The sequence below is a fragment of the Pempheris klunzingeri genome, chromosome 3 (genome assembly GCF_042242105.1).
Source record: "Pempheris klunzingeri isolate RE-2024b chromosome 3, fPemKlu1.hap1, whole genome shotgun sequence".
NCBI classification, from domain to species: Eukaryota; Metazoa; Chordata; class Actinopteri; order Acropomatiformes; family Pempheridae; genus Pempheris; species Pempheris klunzingeri.
This window is the reverse complement of record NC_092014.1, coordinates 10,127,590-10,147,539: the sequence shown is the minus strand read 5'-3', so window position 1 is coordinate 10,147,539 and position 19,950 is coordinate 10,127,590. Positions and strand designations below refer to the sequence as shown.

The 19,950-nt window shown below is 38.2% G+C and overlaps 2 protein-coding genes across 2 annotated transcripts; both read left to right on the top strand.

Moving 5' to 3' along the window:
* Positions 1 to 505: 505 nt before the first annotated feature.
* On the top strand, positions 506 to 6,557 carry znf330 (zinc finger protein 330). The gene is made up of 10 exons (XM_070827558.1): positions 506 to 584; positions 983 to 1,160; positions 1,263 to 1,282; positions 1,374 to 1,444; positions 2,962 to 3,038; positions 3,640 to 3,766; positions 3,866 to 3,970; positions 4,125 to 4,171; positions 4,889 to 5,006; positions 6,146 to 6,557. The coding sequence occupies exons 2-10, from the start codon at positions 1,041 to 1,043 to the stop codon at positions 6,439 to 6,441; spliced, it is 981 nt and encodes a 326-aa protein (XP_070683659.1). The 5' UTR covers positions 506 to 584; positions 983 to 1,040; the 3' UTR covers positions 6,442 to 6,557.
* Positions 6,558 to 7,954: 1,397 nt separating this feature from the next.
* il15 (interleukin 15) lies at positions 7,955 to 15,524 on the top strand. The gene is made up of 6 exons (XM_070827903.1): positions 7,955 to 8,166; positions 11,894 to 11,976; positions 12,561 to 12,663; positions 12,824 to 12,862; positions 13,911 to 14,045; positions 14,350 to 15,524. Exons 1-6 carry the CDS (start codon positions 8,098 to 8,100, stop codon positions 14,452 to 14,454), a joined length of 534 nt encoding a protein of 177 aa, XP_070684004.1. The 5' UTR covers positions 7,955 to 8,097; the 3' UTR covers positions 14,455 to 15,524.
* Positions 15,525 to 19,950: the final 4,426 nt, after the last annotated feature.

Here is a 19,950-nt window from a genome sequence, read left to right as displayed (position 1 = left end):
TGGCTCTGACGCCCCGTGGCATCTCAGGGAGGCAAAATAGTCGTAAATCATGTGAATCAAAGAAATGCATGCATATGGACTTTTCATGCAGTCTCCTTAGTTAACCGTGTTGCATTGTCATTGCATTTTGTCAAACGTCAGTCATTATAGTATATAGCATGTGCTGGATGGGATATTTGGGAGAAAAAAAAGGGATAAATGCTTTATATTTTATTGGATAACTGCAGGCTACACCATTGGAGCCTGCAGTGTGCCCCTTTAATAATTATAGACTTTTACAGAGTTTAATTGAAGCAGATCTATTTAATTGGTCAATCAACCTGAAACTTAAATTAGATCATAAAACATTCATTTACTTATCATTAATCTAGACAATTCATGATTCTGTTGTTGTTTGTTTAATTTTAAAATGACTGTGCTGTTTGTTTCTGTTTACATGTGTTTTGGCTTTTATTCTGGATGAAAAACACAAACCCATTCTGCATGACATATTTAATTTTAGGAACGAAAAGCTCGGTAGCATGTTTCAGCCCGGACAGATTTTCAGACCGGACCAAGAAGAAGTCGCAGCGCTGATCATTTCGGTAAGAAAAATTGCAATTCAGACTCGTACATTTTAAATGACACTGAAATGTAACATTCAGGATGATAAATGTAGATACCAGACACCCTGAATATTGCAAATATACGGCTGCAGCTAAAGTTGAGTAAAATAAATCACCATGTGATGCTTCGTGGCACTTTAATAACTGCCTCTGCTGGCCAACATTGACAAAAACCTTATAAACTAATAGTGAATATGTGGCCTCATAATGCCTTACATGTGTTAGCCATCTAGCATTACCTTCCCCATTAGGCCCCATGTGTATCTAGTGATAACAGACGTCAAGTAAAACACTCAAAGTAACTTAAAGTCAACCCCTCGGATGCTCCAGCTAGCTGTTGTGTAGCTTCAGCAGCAGTTAATGTTCCGTGTTTGCAGGTAAATTGAGGGTCAAACTAACCGGTGGCTGCGTGGAAACCGGTCCTTTGAAACAGAAATGCCCAAAAAGAAAACAGGTGCCCGGAAAAAGGCTGAGAACCGAAAGGAACGAGAGAAACAGAGTCGAGCCAACCGGGAACATGTTGATGTGGCCAAACACCCCTGCAACTCCAACATGGTATTTATCTACTGCAGCCAACACACGAAGGCAGTGCTTTAAGTGTCCTGTCTCTTCACCACTGTTTCTGACACTGTTCCTGTCCTGTTTTCTGTTCTGTAGGACTGTGACAAATGTCAGAGGTAAGTAACTGCTTTATGTAACACTTATCCAGGTACAAGTAGACCATCAGACAGTTAAACGTGATTTTCTCCTTCTAATGTCACCTGGTAGAAAACAGAAGAACAGAGCTTTCTGCTACTTCTGTAACTCGGTGCAGAAGCTGCCTGTCTGCGCTCAGTGTGGTGAGTAAACTGCGGTGAAATGTGTCACGTTTATATCTACAGCATGTCATTACATGAACTTTTAAATCATGTGACCAAAGGTGTTGGATCGTCGATAGTTTGTATTATTTAAAGCTAAGTAATTTGCTAAAACGGCCTATCACTGTCATTTTTAACAACAGTTATTCAAACAGAAGTAAATCTTGCGTTTGTATGGGGAGTATTTTCAGCCACTAATTTGTGGCCTGAAAGGAGAATTTCTTAAATCGCAGCTCTGATGATAGAGGAATTCATCAGGCCACAAGCTGAACCTTAGTTTAGGCTGGTCTACTCTGCATGTACAAGCACACCCCGATTTTAAAGAGAACAAAGGAAAACCAAGCTCTCTGTCTGTCTGTCTGTCTGTCTGTCTGTCTGTCTGTCTGTCTGTCTGTCTGTCTGTGTGTGTGTGTGTGTGTGTGTGTGTGTGTGTGTGTGTGTGTGTGTGTGTGTGTGTGTGTGTGTGTGTGTGTGTGTGTGTGTGTGTGTGTGTGTGTGTGTGTGTGTGTGTGTGTGTGTGTGTGTGTGTGTGTGTGTGTGTGTGTGTGTGTGTGTGTGTGTGTGTGTGTGTGTGTGTGTGTGTGTGTGTGTGTGTGTGTGTGTGTGTGCGCGTGTGTCGACATGAGCTGGAAAGAATGTGGAGTCCCTGCAGACACCTGCCACCTTAATCCTAGAAGCATGAACCTTGTAACACACGAGGCTGACCTAAGACCAGATGTTAAGTCTTTTACTCCAAATAACCAGGGTGTCCTTCTTGACCCCTCAGTACACATACCTGTCATTGCAAAGCCATTTCATAAAATAAAACATATCAGTGCCCTAGTGAGTATTAAGAGTATCAGGGTGATGTATATGTGATCAGTCCATGTCGTATTGAAGGTTGGTGTAGTTTTTGAACAACAATGCAGGTCTATGGTCCTAAGGAATAAGTACAAGTTTTGGTCATTTCATAGAATCTTTTACAATAACAAAAAAATATAGGATATATAGAATATAGCGTACCCTGACTTGAAGTCCTCAAGAAAAGGCCAAGTTTGAAAAATGCTGAATTTTTAATTTCCCATAATGCATCTAGTCTTTTGTTAGACCCTCCGTGACAGGAACTGTAAGTGGCCATGTCTTTTACCCTCCATGTCTCTAGTTTGTAATGTCAGTTCGTCTTCCTGCCATAAATTTGAAGCCTTTAGCTCAAACTGAGATATCCCAGATGACATCATCGCAGGGTCTTTTCTCAACGTCGAAAAAAAGCTCCTCCAGTGCAGCAGGACACATCATACGACTGTTTTCACACGCTGCGAAGTATTAACAGCGACAAGTGAGCTGACCCTTGAGTAAAAGCGGAGTGCACCTTTAAAGCAATTATGTGTCAAAGTTGTAAATATTCTACTTTGGTGCCATCAAGTGGTGTTATGAAAAAAGACACCTCAGCAGACAGGAGTGTGTGAAAGATGGGTTGACACGTTTTTAAACTATGAAATATTTCATGTTTGTTTTGTCAGGCAAAACAAAGTGCATGAAGGCATCAGATTGCGTGATTAAACATCCGGGGATCCACACAACTGGTTTGGCCATGGTGGTAAGTTTGCAACATTTCTGTGTTCGGTTATTTCAGTTGAGGCCAGTGTTTGTGTGCTTTTATTCATTAAGATTGATTTTATCCTGATGACATGTCAGATATTACAGAAAGCAATAAAAGTAACTCTGACCTCCTTAACTACTTGTCCTACAAGTACAGATTTGGTAGATTTGGTGTGTACTGGCAGAGGTTACAACATGAAAGGAATGAGATTGTGCAAGTAATATGTACAAAACTTTTGTTTTCAGTATTGGACAGTAATTTCCACAGTGATGTGCATAAAGTCACTAGAGAGCAAGTGCCCATTATCACTCTTTGTCAATAGGACATGCATTGTGTACTTTGTGCAAATGATGCAATATCGTGTATGTACAAGCAGGACCTAATGATTACCCAATAATTATGGCCATAATGATGAGTTATCGATGTGGAAGACACAACCTGCCCGTGTAGTATCAGATAATGCTATAATAGTTTATAATAGTGGGATGAATGACCGCTCAGTGATCAGTCAGTACTACTAACTAAATTACAAAATATGTAGCAGGGTTCAAAATCACTTTTCTTTATAATTATTATAAGTTTTGTTTTTTATCACAAGGGGGCAGTGTGTGACTTCTGTGAAGCCTGGGTGTGCCACGGCAGGAAATGTCTGAGCACTCACGCCTGTGTGTGTCCGCTGACTGATGCAGACTGCATCGAGTGTGAACGCAGTGTCTGGGACCATGGTAAGATCCCCTCCTGCCCTTCACATTTGACTGAAATTTACACGGTCACGTCAGTGTCGCACTAAAGCTCACCACAGACTCTTTCAACATCCTGAATAGGAGGGCGAATCTTCCGCTGTTCCTTTTGCCAAAACTTCTTATGTGAGGATGATCAGTTTGAGCACCAGGCAAGCTGCCAAGTCCTTCAAGCAGAAACATACAAATGTGAGTCATTACGTTTTCCTTTCACAGCTTCATTTTTGTGGTTAATGGGGCACACGGAGTCTATCTTATCCGTTCCAGAGAATAATATGTAAGAGGCTCTATGTGTAGGACAAAGAACGTGATTTTGTTTTGTTTTTCTCATGCTCCATTTTAGGTGTTTCCTGTAATAGACTGGGACAACACTCCTGCCTGCGCTGTAAGGTGAGGAAAGCTTATTGTGTCCAAAGTTTTCCCAAACTTGTTTATTTGCCCCTGTTTTGTGCTAAGCATTTTATATAGGACTACACCCATCCCTCTCTTATTTGCGTTTCCTCCACAACAGGAAATTTCCCTGGCATTCAGGAAATGTGTAATTGAAGCTAAAGATTAAAATGGAAAACTGTACTAAACGGCAGCAAGAATGCGCCCCACTCAGATGAAACTGGACTCACAAAATGAGGCCAAAGCTGCTGCCAGAGGATAAGCATGCATTTTTCATGCACAATGAGGATTTTGTCTTTACTGTTTTACTGTTGATGTTAACTCGTCAGTATTTACAAGAAGTACAACTGCAGCAGGAATGTTGGTAGATCCAAACATTTCTCTTGAGAGGCCCCATCAGGGAAAATGAAAATCATGAATGACTATATAGAGTCTCAGCATTTACACAAGTACAGCTACTGTAGCACAATGACAGACAAGCTAAAAAGGCTGTTGAGTGAAAAGACAGCTGTTGAATCCTTAACAGCAGATGGGAAGCTCCATACTTCTGGCAAGAGAAAAGGAAGACATGGTGATGAATGACCTTACTTGTCTAAACAAGCTTGATCTGTCATTGGATTTCATTCTCATATTTCAAACCAGAATTTGTAAAAAAAAAAAAAACAATATATATCAGCATTTTCACGTGATGATTTTAATCTGACTGTGTCCTCTCAGGCCTGTTACTGCGATGACCACGCCAAGAGCAAGGTGTTCAAACAGGAGAGAGGCAAAGCGCCACCCTGCCCCAAGTGTGGTCACGAGACCCAGGAGACCAAAGACCTCAGCATGTCCAGTGAGTCTCATCGAAAACCGTTAAAACTACAGACCGTTGTTTCCAGTAATAGGCAGCAGCCGCAACTTCCCTGCTGAATAATGATTTGAGAAATTAACTTTTACTTCCCATTTTAAAAACTCTCTTTGAAAGTTGTTCCTCCACTCTGAGACAATGTGTCTTAAGCAAATGTTTCTCTCCTTTATTTGTTTTGGCTCCAGTTTTTCATCGTTCCACTTTTCATTCAACCCTAACTTGCAATTTATTGTGATATCGACACATTTATTTACTATTCACGAACAAAAAGATGTGCAATCTGACCATCCATCATCTATAGCACTCATCCTTAAAGGTAACGAGGAGGTTGGAGCCAGTCCCAGCTGATATTAGGCGAGAGCAATTGGACCAAATGGCAGTTAAAGCATGTTTTATTTTAGCCCATATAACTACTGCAGCATTGCGGTGCTGTAGTTTGACTGACCAAAGCCCACTTACAAGATTTAGTGTGGAGCGTTACCACTGACCTGTTGGTTAAGTAGTAGCAGTGACGTTCTCGTACATGCACCGCAGCCATTTGACCGTTATCTCTTTTGGGGGACGAGTCAAACTCATTTCTGTCTCAAGGAGTTTTGTTGAAAGCTACTCCTGCATCTGATAATCTGTAATTACTCTTGAAGCTTTACAATATTTACATTTTTATGATCGAGAGTTATGAGTTGTGATCACAGATGAAATTATTTCCAAAACAAAGGGAGCAATTTACATGTTTAAGGTACCATAAATCCTTTCACCACGCTGTCTATCTTGTGCTCTGATCTGTCAGATTTACCGTAAAAGCAATTTATTGGTTCTTGCACAGTCATCATAACAACCTCTTAATAACTGGCAACCAAAATTAGCCCCAGTCCATGCCTCTCCTGTATTAATATCATATTTAAATCACAGAGCTAAGATTTGTTAGCCAACATCTGTTTTTTCAGAAAAATAAATACTTTATTAATTAAAAAAAAAAAAAACATTTAACAAAATGTACCTTTGGTCTGAAGTCATTTCCATTTTCTAAAATTTGCTGGAGAGAATTTTTTTTTTTTTTGTCACTTCCTCTCCCAGTAAGTGAAACCAAAACTAGAACTAACACCACACCCGTCTCTTCTCCGCAGCTCGCACCCTGAAATTTGGCCGCCAGGCGGGTGCCGACGATGACGACGATTATTACGACGGAGCGTCAGGGTACGACTCCTACTGGAAGAACCTCGCATCTGGAGGCGGAGGCCAACAGGATGATTACGGAGAGGAAGACAACGATGAGGAAGAGGAGGAGGAGGAGGATGATGATGAGGAAGAGGAGGAGGAGGAGGAGGAGGAGGAGGAGGAGGATGAAGAGGAGGAAGAAGAAGGTGAAGAGGAAAAGGCTGCTGATGCCATGGCTGGTCTTAAGCTGAACGGGCCTGTCTAAGACGGAGAGTGGAGAGGCCTGCGCAGTCCACAGATCCACATGTTACCTTGTTACAGAGCAGGAATCAATGGGGACATGTTGGAGAATTATTCAAAAATAAAGCTGGTGTAACTCGGGCTGAGTGTCAATACTGTACCGCTTAACAATAAGACTACCTTTACTAAGGACTCATAACTTGCTTTTAATTAGGTTGGAAGCACCTTCTGGATCATAAATTAACAATATAAACAAGTTATAACACAGTTCATACATTGACCACTGTAGTCTTAATGAGTGACCAACATTTAGAAGAAAAGAACCTTGAAGTGTAAATCACATCAGCATGAAAGTAAATAATACGTGTAACCAGGATTAACATTCCAGATAAATGTGGGCTCACTTTTTGGCAAGCAGCAGGTCTCTGTTGCCCTTTTTCTTATCTTAAGTGATATAACAGTTAATGATTTACAGGTATAAGCCTATCAATAAAGTAAAGCATTTATAAATCATTTATTTCATAAATCACTTATAAAGGTACTCTTACTGTAAAGTGGTACTGTCAGTACTACAAAATTAGTAAACAATTATGAATCTGACCGACATTCAACGCCAATTTTTGGTACTTGACAATTTTTTTATACTAAGTGCTATGGACACATTTTAGTGGGTACCAAAAAACGTGTTGAGGTTTCTGTACCTGGTCCCAGAGACAACTTGTTTTTCTTATAGTTGGGGCTGGATTGATGCACCTGGAAGTCAAAATTAGCCATAAACCTTGTTAGACTATTTTTTTGTGGCGGTCATGTTCATTTTGACACAGAGTCCCTCCACAATAAAGGTTATACAGTTTGAAAGTGGCTCCTTTCCCAACAGTTACTTCCCATCTTAGAGTTTTCTTTTAATGATTTTCTGATTGTCCATCAAAGTAGGAACACAGGGACCTCCTGGATAATGTAACAATGCTCTTAAAGTTTACGTTATGGCCGTCAGTTGTCATCAGATGTCTTTTCTGACAGTTTGGCAAGTGGCTCCAAACACTTATTGTACTCCGATGGCGTATTTACCCAAACAAATCAGCAGCCAATGAAATCACCGCAAACTAACGGCCTCATCAGAAATCCACAGCTTCGGGGCGGAAATCCAGCCCTGGTTATGGTCTGAAATAAATTATGATCATGGTGTCTTTACTGTGTAATAAGTGTTCTGCTGAGGAATTAATCTGCAGAGTATAGTGATAATTGACAGGGTTTACTTCGCAAGAGAGAGATTATGTAAACATGACCTATTTGCCCTGATCTTTGTATTCGTTGATACACATTTGTGTTAAAACATGCCGTTAAACAATAAAATCCCGTTTGGCTGGATATTTTGAAATGAAAGATGAACCGCCTGCTATGAAGTTTATAGAATAACAAGAAAGGCCTCTGTCAACAGCTGCCCGGACACGTACTGCTGTGCAACAAAGTGACGAGTTAGAGGAGGTGTGAACTTCAGCTCAACGTGACGATATGAGGGCGTGTGTGAGTCGGCGTCCGGAGAGTCATCAGTACCGCGCGCACTCGTCTTCAAGTGTGATTAATACCGGACACGGATCAATGAGACAGAGAAATTTTAGTACAAGTGAAATGCAAAAATGTGATCTTGGCCTATTGGAGAGCACCCGCTGCCGCTGCGCAGATGACAGACTTCATGACGGCGCTCCTGGTGATCCTCTTCCAGCCCACATGCCCTGGAGACAAGCGAGCGGTGAGCAGACTGGAGTCTACCTGTAAACTACCACCCTCAGGGTTGGTCTAGTGGTTGGTAGTGAGAGCGGGCGACAAGCAGAGTTTTCATGTAGGAACACATAGACGAGGCAAAGTTCACACCGGCGGGATATAGTTTGTGCTTAATGGTCGGAGGTGTGCCAACGTGGGTGATCCACGTGGGTCCACGGGACCTATTTCAGCTGCTGTAGGTGAACCTTGCAATATTATGTTTATTTGGTTAAAAACAAGCGCAACAGTAGTACTGTCACTGGTGTGGTTTCACTTTCGTTTGGAGCAGATGACGTAATCTGGTTTAACGAGCTCCCCCTGTTAACTTGACCTGGAGGAAACGACTACGATAATAATAATTATACTACTACTACTACTAATAATAATAATAATGATAATAATAATAAAAGTAGTAATAATACTAATAATAATGATGATAATAATAATAATGATAATAATGGTAATAATACTACTAATAATGATAATAATTATAATAATAACTTTGTTTGTGTAGCACCTTATGAAAGAAACAGAGTTTACAAAGTGCTCTGACAGACAAAGCAACACAGGGTATCCTACTCAGGGATCAGTTTAACAACAGAAAGCTCAACAGTGAGGCCAAACAAAACACGTGATTTAGATCAGATTCAGAGTAAGAAGACAATGACAAAAAAAAACAAAAACAGTAGAGCAAAGGCAGGAAAAACACAGGTGATAGAAGAGATTAAAGGCAATGAAGAATGCAAATATAAATGAATACAAATAAAAGAACAGAAATAATAAAATGCAAGCAATGAAAAAAGATTAAAAAGCACAAAGTAATAAAAAGACAACATGTAAAAAAGTCTGCAAAAGTGGGTTTTAGGGGTCTCAGGGGAAGGGATATTTGTGTGTCGTCTGTGTGGCAATGAAAAGAGACGTTATGACACTGGATAATTTGGAGCATGTAAACAGAGGATAAAATTGGACCTAAAATTGAACCTTGCAGAAAATAAAACTGGACCTAAAATTGAACCTTGCGGTACACCTCAGACAATGTGAGTTTTAGACAAAGAGTAATTGTCTATGATGACTGAGTAAGTTCTTTCTGAGAGGTGACTGTAAAACCAATTAATGCAGTGTTCATGACACCAACCCAGGTTTTAAGGTCATCAATTAAGATGGCATGATCCACTGTGTCAGAAGCCTCACTAACTTAAAAATGCGATCTCCCCCTATCGGCTGCTAAAAGGACGTCATTGGTCACCTTGAGACATTTTATGACATATAAAAATACTCTGATTGGAATAATTGTTACTACTTCAGCAAAAGTACAGAAGTATCAAGTAACAGCAAGGATCAAAAGAAAAAGTGCTTACTATGCAATGTGGCCAATTTCAAGGTATTATACTATTATATAGATTGTAATATTGGATTTAAATGATTAAAACAGCTCATAAGTCATTGTCAGTAACTTGTAAGCTGCATTTTAATATAGCTAGTCAAATTCTGACTAATTTATATTGATTCAAAAGAAAATCCATCATATTATACATGTGTTTATTTTATGTTTAACATCTTGATCAGTAAAATAACTAGTAACTACAGGTATGAGATACATGGTAATGGAGTAAAAAGTACAATATTTCTTTCTGAAATGTAGTGGAGTATAAATGTAAATGTTAAAGTAAATACAAGTTGAGTAAGATAACTAAGTTACCTCCACTGTCCACTGCATTACATTTCAGAGAGAAAAAAATTAAATTTTTACTCCGCTTTATCTGACAAATGAAGGTACTAGTTACTCTGCAGATTATGATTTCACATACAAAATATGTAGTTATCCTCTAAAAAATAATGGATTGTCATAAATTGAATGAGACAGCTGCATGTAGTTCAGCCAATTAAGAAACTAATAGGGAAATTAATCAGTAATAATTGAATTGTCAGTCGCACCCATGTAGCACAGTTTGTGTCACGTATGCTCAAAACAGGGTTTTTTTAAAAATGCATCAAAACAATGAAGAAAAACGGTAATAAAACAATATAACATAGATAATAATATGACAGTAATGTAGTAGAGTAGTAGAGTACTCTGCTAAATAATTAACACTTTTACTCTTCATACGTGATGACATTTAAGTACACTTAATTTAATTTAACCATAGTTCTCTTCTGCCTATTTTCTACGTTCCAGCAGGGTCGCATGTGCAGCCTAAACTTCTCAACAATGCCACTGTCCCACTTTGTGTTTAAGATGATGCATTCCTTCATGTTACAGGCAGCATGCATTAAGCGCTGCATTTTTAGCAATGCTGAAAGGACGGTTAACAGAAACAACATTTTTCATAACAGATTGATCATCTTTTATAAAACAGAAATGCTTGCTGAAAGACCTTTTTTTTTTTTGAAAATAACTGTTAGGCGCAGCTTTATATTTTGTATTCTTCTATCAATGTAATTTTCAAAAACCTTAATCCAACAGTAGTCCAACAGAAGGCAGTTTGTATCGTGCAAGGTGTTACCAAATCAAACAGGACAGGTACACCGTGTTCTTTTTACTAAAAGCATGGCACACCTAACATTTGAGTTCGATAAGACTAAAGTAGAATTTAATTTTAATTTTTTCAAAGCTAAATCTGATGAACATACAAATACAATGCTATGAATAGTTTACAGGTTATGAAGTCTGTACAGACACTTCACCTGACGGGAAACACAATTACAGTAAGCCACTCTGGTCTGCCTCAAGCTATTAATTAAAGCAAAGGCTTAATCTGATTCACACCCTTCAAATGACTCACACATTCTTTGTATGGCTGTACGCCGATGGCTGCAATCAATCAGGATTCTTTGAACAATCTTTATATATTTTGAACTTGGCAGGGCCAGAGTGGTGGCCTCTGAAACCAATGTTAACATTTCTTCTTGGAAAGTCGGTCAAATGATTACAAAGAGACCCAAAATAGATGCAAAACAACCACAAAGATATGGAAAATGCCCACAAAGAGACGCTGAACAAATGCACACACTGGGTGTTTTACTATGTAGAATGTGTGGGGTGTCTTTTACATGTCTGTGTCTGTTGCCTCATAATACTTCCAGATAGCGAGTTACTAGTAGCAACTATTTTATTGCCCTCATTCTTTAAAACTGAGCCTCAGCCCCCTCCCATCAATCAAACCTTTCTAAACCTGCCCATAATAGTAGGCTGGATGTGCAGAAGATAGAACAATACTTAAAAACAACACTTATCCACACTAAGCAGTGAATTAATCACATCACTCGAGTGATTCACTCTCTGAATCATTTAGGAGTTGAATGGATTAGTTGATAAAAATTCACTGGCAACTATTTTGATGACAGATTTACAGTTTCAGTTCATTCATAACATTACTAGCATCACAAATTACAGTACAATTGCAGTACAGATTATGAACCCACTTTGAGGTAGATTTGTGATTTTCGATATTGGCCTTAAATTAAATTAATAAATTAAGTAAAAGTTATTTTTTTATCAATAGCATTGTTGCCTTGGGTCTAAAACTTTTAAAACAAAAAAGTTTTCTGGTGTTATCCTATGTAACTATATAACTCACATAACAAGCATTATGCTCTTAAGTAAAGTAGCATAGATTAACCTTGTTAACTAGCTCTTTTTGTCTGAATAGTCTCATTCAAGCTTGACAAAATAACCCGAAGGATGACATTCTAACATTTTCTTCTATTATTTCTAGAAAGGAGTGCCGTTCCAGTTGACCTGTAACCTTTGCCAAGAGAGACACACAATTCAGGTCTGGCTTTGTTTCTTAGTTCTGAGGTAGGCACACAGTGTGTGACTTGTTTGTCCTAAGTTTAATGTTAGTCATCATACTTAAAAATGACAGGCGAAACCTTTCCATTATCAATAATACAGCTCGGAAAATACACTAACCAAACACATCACAGGTTCATTCTGATATTCTACATTATTCATGAGTGGAAATATTAACAACAAAGGATCTTTTTGTTACAGTTATGTAAAATGGAAAAAAGAGTGTGTTCTGTGCAGTTCAAGTATAACTTGATATTATACACTCATAAAAGCATAAATGGCTTGTTAATACTGGCAGCACTTCCATATGGGAACCATTTTGTGTCTACATACCACTAGCATTACTTTGAAGGACTGTTTTTTATGTGACTATTGAAACGCTGACTGAACAGCAACATGCCTACAAATGAAGTGACCGTTGAATGTTCTAAAGTTATGTGTCTGCTAGGTACAATTTGTACTTCAGCAGTAGGTTTTAAACACTTGTCCACTTTCACAGCTACTGTTGCAAGAACCCAAAACATCAAAGCGATGTGCACATTCTCACAGTCAATATGTATTATAATCATTGTCTCTTCACTCTCTTAAAGCTTCTTGAGTACTTCTACGTATGCTGCTTCTACATATGCTCCTTCTTTGCCTGATACAGAAGATGTACAGATTTGCTTAGAGAGACTGATCCCGGCCATTAAGGTGAGAGAAGGTATCAAATCAAATAAAATTTGGTCATGTTCACGTCTCTCCTGTGGATCAATTTTACACATGCAGTGGATTTTTTTATTTTCTGTTTAATATTTGAAAGCGTTGAATCTGTCTGATTTTATTGTTTCTACATGTCCTTATCACTTTTCAGAAATCTGATGCCATGCTGTATGCTCCATTAACTAAGGATGTAAGTGGCCGACATGTTAGAATCTCAGTTAAGAAAAAGATGTAAAGATCAGAGGACGTGTCTTTACACTTCAGTGAATGGTTTTCCAATGTCATTTTGAAATTGAAACTTTAAGGCACAAAAGCCAACAATGAACTGATCCTACTAACAGGTATTGTCTGTGCAGCCAAAGTCAGGGGGAGGGAATGTCATAGACCTCCATTGCTGTCCAAAACTATTAAAAACACATCCATGAGCCACATTGTTGCACTGGGTAACATGTTCTCTAATTATGATCAATATGGGCACTGTAGGTTATTGAGTCGCCGACACATACATCATCCTGCTGCCAGTAATACTCCCCAGAGGACCAAATGTGTATTAACCAGTGGCTGCGGATAGTCCCTTACAGATGCACCATTGTGCATTTTTACCTCACTTCACAATGTGCAATACTTTGTTTATATCACCCCCTTTTTTTTATATTCCCCCTATGTATATGGTTTCTATTTTTTATACTTACTCTGACTCTTTACAGTCTAAACTGTACATATTTTCATATCTCCCCCTGCTAGTAGAAGAGTAGTTTACCAGTTTATTATTATTGTTTGTACTGTATTGCACTGAACGCTCCACTGCTGCTGTAACGTTGCAAATTTCCCAGTAAAGGAATATCTTATCTTATCTTACTCCTATTTGAGTCACGCTAAAACAACAGTGGTCATTCATGCCCCCAACAAGATGAATTGCAATGAATTGTAATGTTTGACAATGCCAAAGTTATTATTTCTGAATGAAACACCACATAGATATTATTTACAGATGTCTTTCTACGTATTATGCGGCACAATAATTGCCCAGCTAGGAGAGTGGCGCTATTTAAGAGAATGCATTTAAGACAGACTTTATGCTATATCTTGATTTGATCAAGTTGCTGCCTTGAAGCTGTCAAAACCTGCATGATGTGCACTAGGCCATGACACAGCCATAGGGATGCTTGTTAATAACTGTTAATGTAACAAATCTGTAAGTGTATGTGTCCATGCTGAGACATTTCTTTCTCTCCTAGGAGGACTGTAAAATTATGTCACTCAGCTGTTACATGTTGGAGTTGATAATGGTCATTATTGAGGAAGAAATTGATGATAATACAGATCACTGCATCCTTGAGTTCAACGAGAATCTGCCTCATGAAGCTAACTCTGTAAGTCCTTTTTACGAAATCCTCCTTAGAGTGCCGGTATTTATTATAAAAATGCATACTTTTAAACTACCTGTCATTCTAGCATAACCACTGATGAAGCTGTATAAAACGTCAGTACTTCATCACACTTCAATATGGTTATTAACATCCTATAAGTCAATGCTAGTACATTAAATCCAACATACTCCATCACACAAAGCTTCCTTGTCACTACGTGTTGTTTGTATTTTCACTTAAAAAAAAAAAAAAACATATTAATTAATTATGTAAAAACATGTTTTATTCTTTCTCTTTCAAATTGCAGGTTTCAGGGTGTCCACCATGTGAAACCTATTCGCTTCAAAATATTACAGTATTCCTGGACAGTCTAAAAGACCTTTTGAAAGAAATGACAATAAAATACACGTAACAGGATGTAAATACTGTAAGCTACAATGTGTGTTTGTATATATATTTGTACAGAACTTTTTAATTTTGTAAATAACATGTTGTAACTAAGTGAAACTGTCCCAAACATGCCGTCTTGTATATTATAATATACATAGTCCACACTGAATTTAGTCTATAATAGTTCAAATGTATTTACTGTAATCTCTCCATCACAGTCTGCCTTTAACTTGTACAGTTTTAAAAGACGTTGCATACAGTAGGAGAATGTACCGTCCAATCAGAATGTGTATTATTAAGCTCACTGCTGAACACTACTGAATGTAATACCTATAATACAGCACATGCCAAATGAACTCCAGTATCCTCAGACTAGTTGCTCACTCCAGTAAATAATATCCCAGCTCTCCCAGTCGTTTTATTTTATTTCTTTCATCTATCTTTTATCTCACCACACTATTCTGAAGTGTTAGTTAAAGGTTTTTTTTATTTTTCATTGTTAAGCAGTTATATTGTTAAGGTCAGGACTTACTTGTCTTTGTTGTAGACTTCCCATTAATGATATGTTTGGCAACCTCAGGATACACCAGTATGTTCTGCGGATGTATATTATCTGTTACAAATTCCTTATGAAGTGAAGCAATTTTGCAGTTACATATAGCATATTTAAATCATTATATTACCTCAGCATATTGCATTAAAGGTCAGCCTGTTGTTACTAGCTGCTTACAGATATAATCCTTTTTTTTTGTGGTAGCAATGTGCCACACAAAGGATATTTAGACTTCTTGTAGCATGAAAAGCACAAGTGCTCTTAATCATGGTGGATCTGTTGCATGTCAATGTTTATGTTCCACTGTTCATGCTGATGTGTTGAACAAAGACTTACTGACCGAAACATTCTCTTTTATTACAACAGTGATGTTCAACACTGATAATGACTGAGGTCACATCAGACTGAAATTGAATGTGGCAACAATTTGTCATAATGACGGTGATGAGCTGGAGTTAGGGCTTATTTGTTGTGTGGCTTTGGGCGAGGGTCAGATTCAGTTTTGACTATTTGATGAATAAAAATGTATATTATTAAGAGTTTACTCTTTCTCCCTCTGACAGTGCCAGACGTGTAAGTTCACGGTGTCATGTGTTGTTACTAGATACCCATAGGCCAGTGGGGGAAAAAAGGAAACAAAGACAGACTCGGGTCTCAAGTTAGGCAGCGGCTGAAAATTATACCTGAGCAACGTGGATGAAAAGTTAGCAACCTGTACCAGTGACTGATAGGGGAATTTGGCAAAGCAGTCATATTTCAAGGGTGGATAGCCTGATCCTAAGAATCAGCTGAATGGTAAAAGATGCAAGCAGAACCTGCACCAAGTGTGTGAAATACAGAAGAAACAACACTTACACAATTACTCGTGCTGTTGAGAATGTACTCGTACAAGCATCAAATCTTTAAATTGAAGAATGACCGAACACAAACATGCAAAAAAACTCATGAATTTGAATTAACTTTAAGTTCATAAAAACTTCAAAACCACTCCTGCAGCGTAATTGACCCCTCCTTTGAGTGTTGAGTACGTAGCATTCAGAGCTAAATACACTTCTGTGTGACATTCTCCCAGAACCAGCATATTTAGCGATTTACTGGTGGAGAGAGGACTGACTGAACAAACTGAATGTTTTAATGCTTTTTGGCCAATACATTTACTGTGATCTTGTGTTGCCATTGAAATCCAATGTTTCCTCTGTGAAATGATTGGAGCGAACTGCCGTTTACCACGAGGGAGCAAGCCCCACACTTTTCCAAGACACCTGTTATGACTACAGGCTCTAAGTATTCAATATTGTATTCAGTTAAGATTTTAAATTCACTGTAGAAAATTGTCAAGGTTGATATTAATATTTTATTCAGACAAAGAAGACAAATACTTTGGTGGAATATCTATTTGTTTTGACCTCAAATGTTATATATTTTTTTTAATGCAACACATTGATAACCTTATGATCCTTTTAACTGTTCATTTAAACACACACCAGTGAAACTGAATGTAAACAAGATGAAAACATGACACACATCATTATACGATCACAAATGATTGCAAAAAGGCCAATGTATGGATGTATTACACAACAAATACATTTTCAAACATGCAGTAAAGTCCAAGGTATCAACCTTTGGAATATAAAATCATTTTAGAGTACAAAAATAAATAAAGGAATTTGTTTTATAGCATTCACAAATAATGGTCCAAAATCCTATTCTAACGTCAAACCTGTACTTCTTATCATTTCACTGGCCTGTACCTTGACATATAAAAATATTATGGGAAAGTTCGGGTCCGATATTAAGAGAATGGGATGAGTTATCAAAAGAAAATACTGGTATGTTACTCATGTCCAAAAGGACATATGGGTCCATATCAATAAACAAAAGTCAGTCAAACCTGGACCCGAACGTGTGATACTATAGAAATGTAAAGACCTTCTGCTCCAGAGGTGGAAGAACTCTTTCAGCTCTGAATGCTGTAAAGCTTAGCACATCCACACAAATTCATTGTGAAAAGCAGTACGTTATTTATACCACAAAATCTCTGTAGCATGGAAGTTTATTCTTGACCTTGGGAACGGCATAATTACAATTTAACTGCATCTCAGAAAAACACCAAGTGGACCTTTAACACACACACACACACACACACACACACACACACACACACACAAATTTATAGAATTTAACTTCTGTAAGAGGAGAATTCATCATGCACACAGATGAAGGTTGAACCTCTTGAGGTCATAAACGCTGTGCAGGTCAGCCACACATAGATTATTTACAAACTGTGGTTTGCCCACATAGTCGTGCTGCTTATCACTGCTTGGGTGGTCAAAAATAAACAAGGCAACATGGACAGTGCATTACATGTTTAGTAACTCCAGCTTGGGAACAAATGAACAAACATCCTGAAAACTAAACAAACAGCAAAATATAACATCAGCAATTTTGTTTTTGGCTATGAACAAGCCTTATAAGCCTCATATTTACCACTTGGGAAACACACAATGACTGATTTAACAGTACACGGCTCACTTCCTTAAGAGTCAACTTTGCCGTAAGTCCCCTCCGGTGGTCGGTAGCATTTGGGAAAGGCCATCAGCTGCAACACGTTGAAGGCATATTTCCTGCATCTAATATTCTTTTGGACGTTCTCAATCCGACATCCTTCTCTGGTGATCAAATAAAGAGGGTGAAGAGGAATGAGGGAAGAAAAGAAAGGAAAATAAAAAAGTAAACATGAATGAGTTCTTAAAATATGTTATATGGTATATGTTATGACAGACACTAGCCTTCTAAAGAGGCTTCTCACCCAAAATACCATTACATTTGGTCTCTAAGTAAGATGACTTCCCAAAATTATAATTCATTGTTCTTACTGAACAACAACAAAATACATGTGTGACACATTTGAATGGTAAGGTTGATGAAAATGACACTTTGATGACACTTTATTTTGCATTTCATGGCTGCATATCATGCATAAAACTGACTGTGGATGACATCTCTGCAGAGCTCTCCTGTTTTCTTTGGTTTGAGTGTCAGACCATTTTATGTGGTGTAATCATATAAAATAGCTTTGCTCGTATGCTGAGGTCCAAAGTTCATTCACAACCTTAGAACCAGTTGAGAAAATCTTACCACAAGGGCCTTTATAGTAGTTGTTCAGTTGTTCTTAAAGTGCTCAAAAAAAAAAAATAGAAATTTGAACATCATTAATTCCACAACAGCTGGTCAAACTCTGATTGCTAATGAAGATCAACTCCAGAGCCCTGATTTATCCTCAGCACCTGGCCATGCAAGGCCTTAAGACTGACTTTTACTCTAAGCCCATTTCCCCAAAAGCCTCTTAACACAAAGAATATTTTTCCTTCACTGGGAAGACGGACGTCTTAATTAACCAAAATAAACTGTTGTATTTTACTACCTTGGACTGAAACACCTCCTGCTTTTCTCTTTGATGCTTCAGAGGATTGTGTGAGAGAGCATCATAAAAATATTCTCCTTTTGATTTGAAATTAGAACACTTATTGTAATAGCATGACAAACCTTCAATGTCATTCCCCAAAGCAACATTTCAACCAAGACATGGCTGATTTAGTCAGGTTTTAGTACCTTAAAGAGCCTTGCCACAGTATGAACTCATGTCTGCTAATGCTTCAGTAATATATCACAGATTATGCTTGAAAGCATAACGTGGTGCGGGTCAAGAGCCAGAGGGTGTTGTCCACCAGGATTGTAAATGAGTTGTTTCAGCATGTTTTATAACATGATGAACGTGATGAATAGTGCTGATCAAAATGCCACCTACACCTACAAGCACCTCAAACAAGAATCAGCTCATCTGTGACTCCGTCTCAACATTACAAGCTTCACCGATGTGGATGTCGACACTGTGTTATAGCAAGCAACAGCCTATAAAATAGCACAGTGGTGAAAAGTGGGACCATCTAAATTCTGTGATCCCATTAAAGTTTGATGGACTGTGAGGTTTTTGCCAATGTGAAAATCATTCAATAATAACAGGCTGTCTGTGTGCTCCCAAGAGTTCCTAAAAGCGTGAGTGGACTCAAATCATTAATCAAAGTATCTACTGTACAGTGGCCTCTTCATAAATGGTACAAAAAAAAACATTTCTGAAAAGGCTCTCTGTTCAATATTAAGTGCCACTTTTCTATTCTTGCAGAGGCACAGGCCAAATGCCATTCATTCAGTAGAGGGTCTCAAGTGGCAGAGGTCATAACCTCTGAGTGAAATTGAAACTACTTGTGCTACTAGATAGTGAGGAAATCTTTGTGTGAGGAAATCTTTGTGTGATCTGATGTGTGATGTTTCCCTAAAAGTGGTGAAATATTTACTGTATTTACCAGAGAGAACCAAGGTTTTCAGGATCAGAACATGAGCTACACAGGGTTCTTCTAAACTGCTTGTGACTTTTACTGCACATGTTGCTGACTCAGCAGCAGATTACTTAAGTATAAGGGCGGGGTTCTCAATATGGAATAGCAGGTGTTAAAGAGAGGCCTACAGTGGCAGAGTCAGAAAGAGACGAAAAATGTATGCGTAATAAAACACAGGCAAGTGGACAAAACATGAGCAAATGAAGATTTTACCTTTTTGAATTCAGGAGAAAAGAAACACAAGAACTCCACTGATCAATTTATCTTAGTTTTAACATTCTTTATGCATTTATCTTGTTACTAATTACAAGCAGGTGGCCTGGAGATGATTGTTGTTGCTTTTTGTTTTGTTGTTTTAAGGAGGTGCTTCATAAATGTTGTCCAAGTGGTGAATCTGCTTTCACCATTTGCATGTGTTTTCTGAAGTCGCAGAGCAAAGTGTGCAGAATCTGCAGAGAACTACACTCACACTGATACACACAGGACACTACAATGAAATAAACACGGGTAATGTTGTGACTCAGCTGTTAAACGTTAGAGACAAAGAGACACAAAAGACAATTAA

What these genes read in the sequence shown, in the direction of transcription:
- znf330 (XM_070827558.1), top strand. Translation starts at nt 1,041, where the DNA reads ATGCCCAAAAAGAAAACAGGTGCCCGGAAAAAGGCTGAGAACCGAAAG. An exon ending in CAACTGGTTTGGCCATGGTG is followed by an intron (nt 3,039 to 3,639) that starts GTAAGTTTGCAA and finishes TTTTATCACAAG; the next exon opens with GGGGCAGTGTGTGACTTCTG. An exon ending in CAAAGACCTCAGCATGTCCA is followed by an intron (nt 5,007 to 6,145) that starts GTGAGTCTCATC and finishes TCTTCTCCGCAG; the next exon opens with CTCGCACCCTGAAATTTGGC.
- il15 (XM_070827903.1), top strand. Translation starts at nt 8,098, where the DNA reads ATGACAGACTTCATGACGGCGCTCCTGGTGATCCTCTTCCAGCCCACA. An exon ending in GACTGATCCCGGCCATTAAG is followed by an intron (nt 12,664 to 12,823) that starts GTGAGAGAAGGT and finishes ATCACTTTTCAG; the next exon opens with AAATCTGATGCCATGCTGTA. An exon ending in TGCCTCATGAAGCTAACTCT is followed by an intron (nt 14,046 to 14,349) that starts GTAAGTCCTTTT and finishes TTCAAATTGCAG; the next exon opens with GTTTCAGGGTGTCCACCATG.